Genomic DNA, 11,070 nt, shown 5'->3' with positions numbered 1-11,070 from the left:
GGTTAAGTCATAGTACTCAAGGGGTTAAGTCATAGTACTCAAGGGGTTAAGTCGTGGTACTCAAGGGGTTAAGTCATGATACTCAAGGGGTTAAGTCATCGTACTCAAGGGGTTAAGTCATAGTACTCAATGGGTTAAGTCATGGTACTCAAGAGGTTAAGTCATAGTACTCAATGGGTTAAGTCATAGTACTCAAGGGGTTAAGTCATAGTACTCAAGGGGTTAAGTCATGGTACTCAAGGGGTTAAGTCATAGTACTCAAGGGGTTAAGTCATAGTACTCAAGGGGTTAAGTCATGGTACTCAAGGGGTTAAGTCATAGTACTCAAGGGGTTAAGTCATAGTACTCAAGGGGTTAAGTCATAGTACTCAAGGGGTTAAGTCATGGTACTCAAGGGGTTAAGTCATAGTACTCAAGGGGTTAAGTCATGGTACTCAAGGGGTTAAGTCATGGTACTCAAGGGGTTGTAATGACTGTCTATCACACCAAAGCATACAGCACGTAAGGTGACCCACCCTACAGTAATTGAGGTGAGATTAAGACCTGACCCAACAAAGGTCACGGTCATTAAGGGAAAAGGAGTTCTAGCCACACTATGATGAGGGGCAAGGCGACATGATCCTGTTAATTCAAGCCAGTACACGTGACACCTGGCCAAACACACCCATATTAGTGATAATTTGGAGGAGACACCTGCCGGCCTGACACCTCCAATGTAAGGGGCCGACAGCTCCAAAGGGAAATGCTCTCGTGGCAAACATAACCCCCGTCCCTGCAAGGTGGATAGCTCGCCTGCTATCAAATCTCCCACTTTATCTTCCTCCAACACCGTCTTCCATCTTCAGAGCAAATGGCTCTCTTCTGTCCATCTCATCATCATCATCCGGGGGTGAGACAGAACCCAGAGGCAGACGGAGTCACACTCGTCACAAGTCAAGGTCGGGAGGGGGACTTCCCTTCCCAGCACCGAGTCCCCAGCTGGCAGCGCCCGCCGGGACCACTCGCCCCAGCTGGCAGCGCCCGCCGGGACCACTCGCCCCAGCTGTTGGGCCTCCCTCAGGTCCCACATTAATCTTTGTCAGGACGATCCATAGGGTGAGTTACTTACAGTGGGAAGTGAATCCATTTCATGTTTGTGTCCGAGTCATTATCTAGTACCGGCAATATAATGATCTATTAACGTGTACATGTCATTCAGTTAGCTGTACTTAGAATCGGTGTTTAGAATATTTCCCGTAAGAACACATTAAACTACTCGGCCACACTACCTCACTGTATCCATCCTATTACTGTAAATTCTACCTATATCTTTATATGAGAGTTCCCTCATTACAGGGTTAAGTCATCGTAGTCAAGCAGTTAAGTTATCATACTTAAAGGGATTAAGTTATCGTACTCAAAGGGGTTTATATTATCGTACTTAAAGAGGTTTATGTTATCACAGAATAAAAAAAGGGACTGTGATATCAGGTTAAGCCTTCACCAGCAGAAGATATCTACGGGGATATCGAGAGAAGATAGTGTGTTGTTATAACTTGTTATGTTGTTATCTGTTTATTGCCAATGTTAGAGTTGGATGAAGTTGACTAGACGGTTTTTAATGGCTAATCTTATTTTGAGGGAGTTAATTTATTTATTTATTTACTTTTCATTATTTTGTTGTTGTTGTTGTTTGGGGGCGGGCGGGGGAGTAGGCTATGAGGGGAGAAAGATGGTCCTCAAGCAGGAGTTAGAAATAGTACTAGAATTCGGACTCGACCTTAAACAAGAGAGTTAAATGACCCGCAAGATGATGTCTATCATCCAGGTCAGGTCAACAGGAAGGAGGAGGAGGAGGAGGAGGTGGATGAGGAGGAGGAGGGTGGAAAGAGGAAAAAGGGGGAATATGGAGGGTGGAGGGAGGAGAAGGATGGAAGGAAGGAGGGAGGTAGGGAAGGAGGGGGGAGGGAAGAAGGGAGGGAGGGAGGTGGGGGTAGGGGAGGGAGGGGGGGGAGGGGTAGGAAAGGAGGGGGAGGGAGGTGGGGGGGAAGGAGGTAGGGAGGAGGGAGGGGAAGGAGGGAGGAGGGAGGGGAGGGAGGTGGCCCTGAAGTATGAAACTAGTAGCAGACAGGAACACACATTGGGGAGTGTTCTTATCAGACGTTCACCTGTTGCTGTTACCTGTACTCTCTCTCTCTCTCTCTCTCTCTCTCTCTCTCTCTTCTCTCTCTCTCTCTCACTCACTCAATTATACACGAGAGAGAGAGAGAGAGAGAGAGAGAGAGAGGCCACCACTAAGTGAGTGTTATTAGACATAAACAGGCGAGAGGATTGGCGGCCTGACAAATGAGAGTAGATTTGCCTGGGAGGGAGAGAGAAGGAAGGAGGGGGGGAGAAGAAGGAGGGAGGGAGAGAGAAGGGAGGGAGGGGGAGGGAGAGAAGGAAGGAGGGAGAAGGGGAGGGATGAGGAAGGGAAGGGAGGGAAGAGGAGGGAGGGAGGAGGATGAAGGGGGGGGGAGGGGGGGGGAGGGAGGGAGGGGAAGGAGGGGGGAGGGGGAGAAGGAAGAGGGAGGAGGGAGGGGGGAGAAGGAAGGAGGGGAGGGAGGGGGAAGGGGGGGGGGAAGAGAGGGGGGGAGAAGGAAGGAGGGGGAGAAGGAAGGAGGGAGAGGAGGGGAGAGGAGGGAGGGGAGGGGAGGAGGAAGGGAGGGAGGGGGGGGAGAAGGAAGGGAGGAGGAGGGGAGGGGAGAAGGAAGGGAGGGAGGAGAGAAGGAAGGAGGGGGAGAAGGAAGGGAGGAGGGGAGAAGGAAGGAAGGGGAGGGAGAAGGAGGAGGATGAGAAGGAAGGAAGGGAAGGAAGGAAGGAAGAGGGTTGAAATTCTGAAAAATACTTATGATCATCTGTGCCTCCCACAACCCTGGAGGTGGAGGAGGAGGTGACCAGGAGGCGCCCTTAAATGCAGTACTGGGCCGCGTCACTTGAGGTCGGCCTCTGCACACAAATCACAGCTTACAGGGTGGTTTGGGGAGGGGGGGGGTGTGAACCGGGGTAGGGCAGGGGTAGCCGGAGGGGGAGGAGGGTAGTGCCAGGGGGAGTTAGTAGGAAGGGAGGGGGGAAGGCTGGGAGGGGGGGTAGTGGGTGGGGGAAGTGACAGGAGAGTGTCATGGTGGAGTGCTAGAGAAGGAAGTGCCAACGATGGGAGTACCAGTCTTATACAGTAGTTACTAATATTACAGCACAGCGTCAGGATGTGCTGGGGGAAGGAAGGGGGATGGGGAGGGTGTAGAGGAAGGGAGTAGGGAGAGATAGGGAGGGTGGGGGAGGAGGGGGGTAGGGGAGGGTGGGGTAGGGAGATGGGGGTAGGAGAGGGGGGAGGGGGAGGTGCAGTTACCTAATCCTCGTTGAGAACTAAAGCCAAGCAACACTGAACTTGACCTCTGACCTCCTGACCTGAGAATCAATAGACACATTCCTTAAGTCATGACCTAACCTGTGCAACAAGTTGGCTTCACATCTATCCACTGCCCACGGTGGCGATACTGGGACGGACGGACGGCTAGATCTAACCTAACCTAACCAAACCTAACCTAATCTAACCCCTCTAGGTAGCGTTAGTGCGATTAATCTCCAGGTGTGATAGCTCAGGTGATCAAGGATAACTAATTAACTAGACTACCCACCCTGATCCCCAATTAGCCCGTGTTACCTGTCTAGATCTAAATACACAAACTCAAGTCTAACTGTACTTCACCTGGAATTAATGGGAGGGTTGGCACTGTTTCTTCTTCACTAGTATGTGAATGTTTCTCAGTGAGGAAGAAGATGGAGCAGCATTGCCCGGTCATAGTCACAGGTCTGTCTATCTGTCTCCAGAAACTTACATCACAAATTCTGAATGTTTGATAAATTTGGTGAGAAAAATAATTTAACGAGGACATGAATAACGTGAGATCTAGTACACACATATATATAACTCCAGGTGTCCCCAGTGCTTGAAATAAACAACACCGTCCTAGCTAAGTCGGGCACAACTACAGCTCTGATACTCGTTCAAACACCAACATTGTTTTCGCATTTCATTATTATGTTATTTTATCACGTGGGGAATCCTGAACAACACTGAAGGTAATGTTAAATTATAATAATCTTATTCTATAATTATGTGATGTGATAAAATATTGGGAAAGTATTGATGTATTTCCTGACTGTTGTATTTGGGTTATGATCAAAATATGAAGGTTGCGGACAGTGAGTGGATGGGGGACCTCACTCAAGTGTTTACTATAATGATAACAACAACAACGTGACTTATCAAACACTCCTAATTTGTACACCTCTTGGCTTACCGCTGACTCACGGCGACCTGTGGGTGAGCGGGCGGTGGGTGAGTGGGCGGTGGGTGAATGAGGGGTGGGTGAAGAGCGCGGGCTGGGTGATATCGAGGTCGCGACGGAGAAGTCGGTCAGTTTTAAGAGGTCCTTCTCCGACACAGCTCGCTTTAGGTTTGACGTCATGCGAGAGAGGAAGGGCATGGCTCGTCGAATGTAGCTGTTTCCCTTGGGCTTGATGTAATCCAAGCTGTTAGTCTTGCGGAGGACGCTCCTGGGCCCTTCACCCGGCGCCAGGCTCAAATCCTCGTCGAAAGGTAATTGTCTGTAGGAGAGAGTGAGAGAGTTGTGGCGGTCTATGGAGAGGGCCCCGAGGCTACTGGTCAGCCACCTCTCGTCCAGGTGTGTGTAGAATGATCTAAGGTTGTCGGTCTCGTCGTCATTTCTACCGCCCGGGGCGCCGTCGTCACCGTCGTCGACGATGCTGAAGACGTCGTTGGGGCTGATATCGTCGTTGTTGGGGAGTTGTTGAGGTCCCGCCATGACCTCGTCTTCCAGGACATCATTACTGTCGCCGTCGCCTCTGTCGCATATATCCCCATCACTCTCACTTTTGCTTCGTCTGCCTTTGTGTTTCTCAGATTCCATCCACTCGCGCCTCTTCCTGAGACTCTCCAGCTCCTCCTCCTGAATAACACTCAGGTGCACCTCACAGGACAACGGGCGTCTCTTGGTCTTGTAATTAGCCATGCTGATAATGACAGAATCTAGACTACCCTTCAGTGGCTGCCAATACCTCTCCTACACGTGTCCCTCATGATCCTGACGCCGTACGTCTGGTGATCCAACACTGAGGCTCGTCTCGTGTCTCGTAAGACAACCAGAGATGACACCCACGAACACTCACACTCGTAACAGTCTCGTTTGAACAATTCAGATCACATACAAAACACGAACGTTGGCGTGAGGAGCGGACACGACACCCCGTGCACTCCCAACACTCAGAGCTGGTCTTCACGACGGAGTTGGCCACCACACACAACCCAGCTCCTACGACTCAACAGTCACATGTGATAAATTTTGAGGCAGTAGAACACGGAGCCGCGGGCGTGGCCACACCTCCCTCCTTCACCTGCCACCAGCAGCGACTGACCCTTGACGCTACCACCCAGCACCGCTTATCTCTGTTAACAATAAAGAAGAACTGTCATTCTCAGGGCATCTAGCAGGGGCACCTCGTACTGATAACACGCTGATAACACGCTGATATAACCGACCAGACATGTTCCTCACCGACTCACCATCCCAGAAGGTAACTGTGTTTCCGTGTGTGTGTGTGTGTGTGTGTTTCCGTGTGTGTGTGGCGTGTGTGTGTGTGTGTGTGTGTGTGTGGCGTGTGTGTGTCTTGTGAAGTATGTGAGCTGCTTAAGTCATGGTCATCAAAAGCATTAACCATTGTCCTTGAAGAGTCAAACGTTCAAGGGGTTCAAACTTCAAACCGCCGTCCTCAAAGGGTTAAAGCTTTCGTCCCCAAAGGGTTCAAACCATCGTCCCCCAAAGGGTTCAAACCATCGTCCCCAAAGGGTTCAAACCATCGTCCTCAAAGGGTTCAAACCATCGTCCTCAAAGGGTTCAAACCATCGTCCCCCAAAGGGTTCAAACCATCGTCCCCCAAAGGGTTCAAACCATCGTCCCCCAAAGGGTTCAAACCATCGTCCCCCAAAGGGTTCAAACCATCGTCCCCCAAAGGGTTCAAACTATCGTCCCCCAAAGGGTTCAAACCATCGTCCCCAAAGGGTTCAAACCATCGTCCTCAGCAAGCCAAATACATCTGGCATTAAGTGTTGCAACAGCTGAGTCCTGCCACTGCAATGTCTCTGCAACACAAACACTAAAACAGTATAGCTAAGATTCTTGTTTGAGTTGTTTGAGTTGCTTGAGTCTCTGCAACACCCTGGCGGCGGCAACTTACAAAATCAAAAGACTAAATTTATCTCACTATTTACTGCATTGTTTTGGTCGGCGGAAGGTACACACAACACAACACAACACACACACACACACACACACACACACACACACACACACACACACACACACACACACACACACACACACACACACACACACACACACACACAACACAACACAACACAACACAACACAACACAACACAACACAACACACACAACACACACACACACAACACACACACACACACACACACACACACACACACCAAAAAAACACCCATTACCAATATTGCCAACAGCTGATCCCGTAATTTACGTGTGACAGACTATTAATACCCATACATTATTGCCAACTGCGGCACATATGCCTAGTGTGGCGCAGTGCTACCAGACTCACGCCTCAACCCTGGAGTCTCCGGAAGTGAGGAGTTGACCTGAGCTGACCTGACGAACCTGAAACTTCCGGGTCAGGTAAAAAATGCAAATTAGAAAATAAAATTTAAATATATATATATATATATATATATATATATATATATATATATATATATATATATATATATATATATATATATATATATATATATATATATTTCATGTAAATCCACAATGAAAACGTGGATAAGATAAATCTTGATAAAATCACACGGGAAAAGGGAAACAACGGAGTACCTTAGCTTTCGTCTTTATTCAAGACATATATATATATATATATATATATATATATATATATATATATATATATATATATATATATATATATATATATATATATATATATATATATATATATATATTAACGTGTTTTAAATTTATGTTGTGTAGACGTGAGACACACACACACACACACACAGAGCTGATCATCGATGTCTCTTCACGTGTCGTAGAGTCGAACAAAACATAAGACCTACAAGGTAATCCCCCGGATGTCGTGTAGTCTTGCCACGACAGTATCAGTCCACGACACACGACCTGCTGAACCCCAGGTGAGAGAGAGAGAGAGAGAGAGAGAGTAAACACCAGTCATCACCCCTTATACCCCTGGCCCTCCCCAACCATTGGTCAACCCTTAATGAGCCTTACTTACTTAACCCTTAGTCCTTTCCAGCCCTTCACCTAGCCCCCAATATTTATTTCATTAGGCCTCAACCCTTCATGATCTTTCTCTTAGCCCTCAGCCCTTAATTCTCCAGCCCTCAGCCCATATTCTCCAGCCCTCAGCCCTCCATCCCAGTCATCCATATACGTGTCCACATATATACAAGTACGTAACAAGCATGTAGCATACATGTATATTTTGTAGTATGCATAAATACCACACGGACGTCAGCTCTGGACACGCCATACATCACACCGACCAATAACCACCGCGCCTCGGCAGTAAAGTTCCCGGGGACAGCGGCAGTCTCCCACAAGCCTGGCATTATTGACGTTTTTACGGGCGTTCGGGCAGCTGAATCCGGATCTCTCCACGGGTTTCATTAGCAATATTTTCACGGGCTGTCCTAATCTTGTGGGGGGTGTGGGATGGGATGATGGGGGTGGTTTAAGGGGGGATGGTGGTTTATGGGGGATGGAGGGTGGTTTAAGTGGTGGATGGGGTGGTTTAAGTGGGGGATGGGGGGGTGGTTTAATGGATGGTGGGGGTAGTGAAGTGGTTTAAGAGGTGTTAGGGGTGGTGTAGGTGGTTTAAAGGGATCTAGACAAGATTTTTAACTGACTGACTGACTGAGTTAGTGCACCCGTCTCGTCTGGTTGTGTCTTTCTGTCATTTCTCCTCTCTGTCTGTCGTACCGTCCAGGCCAACACATCCCAACTCCTAACAGTCCATCCCAACACACCCTAGTCCATACCAACACACCCTAGTCCATACCAACACACCCTAGTCCATACCAACACACCCTAGTCCATACCAATTCATCTCAGTCTATCCCAACATATCGCAATGCATCCTAACACATCCCACCTCCCTCACATCCCTCATCAGTCGTCGCTTAACGCCATTACGCCTGAGCTAACACCATAATTCATTTTCTAGTGGCGTAAAGCCTCCTGGGTGATGACGTCCGAGAGGAAACACTAATATTTAAAGGTCCACTGACGTTGATATGGCAATCCTCTACCTCTTACGACACCGACCAATCACAGCCCCGTGTACCCGCGTATCTGTGACGAAACAGTGATGTACGAAAATTTTTAGCCAATCATCAATGGGTATAAACATATGACTACGTGGCAATTTTTACCTCTGACCAATTAGAAACCAATGTGTGTGACGTATTAATACACGCTTGACCAATCACCGGGATAGGATCATCTGGTACACGTTTAGCCAATCATAATATAATCTTTGCAATTATCAACGAGATTATACTATTCCTGTTGTCACTCTGTACACACACACACAGTACACACACACACACACAAGTACCGACACAAACACAATATATAAACGTAACATGAAAATATAACACAGACACAGACAGACAGACAGACACAGACAGACAGACACAGACAGACAAGTAAAACTAAACCGGTGTGAGGGAATGATTGCTTCCAGCGGCGGCGAAGTTAATTAAATGGCTGATAAAGCTGGACACAGTGTAGGCGAGAGGAGAGTAAAAAAAGTAAAACGTTATCATGTTTTGGGAAGAAGACAACATGGCGGAGAGGTTTGTTGTTGTCGGTAAGTATCGTTTGTTTGTTGTTGTTGTTGATGAACGTAAAGTATCGTTTGTTTGTTGTTGATGAACGTAAAGTAGGCATGGGCAGCCCGCGACCAGAACCAAGTGTTTGTGCGGCCCGCAAATTGATTGATAAATTCTATATAATGTGGCTGGTGGTTCAGGTAGATACAGCTAGTTTATGGTGAGTAAAGTAATATTTATTAAAAGAATAATCTTCACACACAATTATTAATGTTTCATCACCTAAGAATAAGTAACTACGAAAATGTAACAGTACATAAGAATGGAGGACACTGCAGCGGACCATACTGGACAGTCCCGTTTACACCCAACCCCTATCACTCATATATCCACCCAACCTGTGTTTGAAGCTATCCAGCGTGTTAGAGTTAATGATGATGTTTGGTAACTTGTTCCACTCGTCCACTACTCTATTTCCAAACCAAAGTTTACCTATCTCGCGCCTAAATCTAAATTTGTATAATTTAAAACCATTGTTACGAGTTTGCTCCTGGTTGAATATTTTGAGTACCTTTGTTATATCACCTTTGTTTAGCCCTGACTTCCATTTATACACCTCTATCATATCGCCCCTCACTCTACGTCTCTGTACTCAAGGTTCCTAATGCCCGGGATTAGTCTTGTCATTCTCCTCTGAATTCTTTCCAAGGATTCTTTATCCATTCTGTAATGCGGTGACCAGAATTGAACTGCGTAATCCAAGTGAGGTCTAACAAGCGCAAGATATAGTTTTAGGATGACCTCGCTAGCCTTGTAACTAACACTCCTTTGTATGAACCCAAGTACTTTATTAGTCTTGGTTCGAGCAAATACACATTGTTTACTTGGCTTAAGATTCCTACTTATCATTACTCCTAAATCTTTCTCGCAGTCGGATTTCTCAATAACATCGTTGTTGATCTGGTATCTGATTTCCCTGTTTACATCTCCTAGACTGAGTACTTTACATTTGTCCACATTGAATTTCATCTGCCATTTTTCAGTCCATTCGAAAAATTTGTTTAGATCTTCCTGTAGTTTTGCGGAGTCCTCGCCAGATTTAATTACACGCCCTATTTTAGTGTCATAAGCAAATTTCCTTATGTTGCTGTCTACGCCAATATCTATGTCGTTTATGTATATAATAAATAATAATGGTCCAAGTACTGAGCCTTGGGGAACTCCACTTGTGACGTTACCACAATCGGATTAAGTGCATTTTAGAATATCTCCTTTAATGCCACGAGCCTCCACTTTTCTTATTAGTCTTTCGTGGGGGACTCTGTCAAAGGCTTTGCTAAAGTCAAGATATACCACATCATAGTCGTGCCCCTCGTCCACTGATTCGAAAACAGCTGAAAAGAATGTTAATAGACAGGATAATTTTAATATTTTTCATCAAGGGGAAGTATTTAATCCTTAGGGACTTAATACCACTCGCCATCATCCTTGACCACCACCATAACACACACACACAGACACTTCCGTCCACTACACCAAGATGACCCACAACATGACCCAAGCAATATTAAAGCAATTATTTACACTAGGGATGGGGAGGGAGGGAGGAGTGGTGGAGGGAGGGGTGAGGGAGGGAGAGAGGGAGGGAGGGAAGGAAAGAGGGAGGGAGGGAGCTCTTGACCTCAGTGCTCATAGAGGTGAAATATAGACTATAAATGGTCTTTATTGTCTTCATCAGGACGCTATTATGTCAGCCCAGTCCTGTGTGTGTGTGTGTGTGTGTGTGTGTGTGTATCATCACTACCATCATCACCACTTCCCCCACACAACACTTCACAAGGTCACAGGTTACAACTTCTCATAACAAATTACATCATAAGATACAGTCGAGGTCACCGCCCCCCTCCCCTCCTCCCTCTGAGCGGCCCCCGGAATACGAGGTCACGGGTGAGGGGTGTGTGGATCGGGATCACGGGTGGGGGGGTGTGTGGATCGGGGTCACGGGTGGGGGTGTGTGGATCGAGGTCTGGGTGGGGGTGTGTGGATCAGGGTCACTCACCTTGTCTGTGTACATGTTTGATGAGCGGCTGCCGTGTTGGGTCAGAGTCATAGTATTGTTTGACCGTGTGTACCTGCCTGACCACT

At 47.2% G+C, this 11,070-nt stretch overlaps 1 protein-coding gene across 1 annotated transcript in view; it reads right to left on the bottom strand.

The window, feature by feature from the left end:
- The window catches only part of LOC121864793, a gene marked incomplete at its 3' end in the record, with an annotated part of 7,525 nt that extends 2,040 nt beyond the window's left edge, over positions 1–5,485 (bottom strand). The window contains exon 1 of the mRNA XM_042363960.1: positions 4,323–5,485. Coding sequence (XP_042219894.1) covers positions 4,323–5,054 — 732 coding nt within the window. The remainder of the gene's footprint in view (positions 1–4,322) is intronic.
- Between the last annotated feature and the right edge of the window lie 5,585 nt (positions 5,486–11,070).

This window comes from Homarus americanus, unplaced genomic scaffold (genome assembly GCF_018991925.1).
Source record: "Homarus americanus isolate GMGI-L3 unplaced genomic scaffold, GMGI_Hamer_2.0 scaffold59303, whole genome shotgun sequence".
Lineage (NCBI taxonomy): Eukaryota > Metazoa > Arthropoda > Malacostraca > Decapoda > Nephropidae > Homarus > Homarus americanus.
The sequence above is the reverse complement of the archived record's forward strand: the minus strand, read 5'-3'. Positions and strand labels throughout refer to the sequence as shown.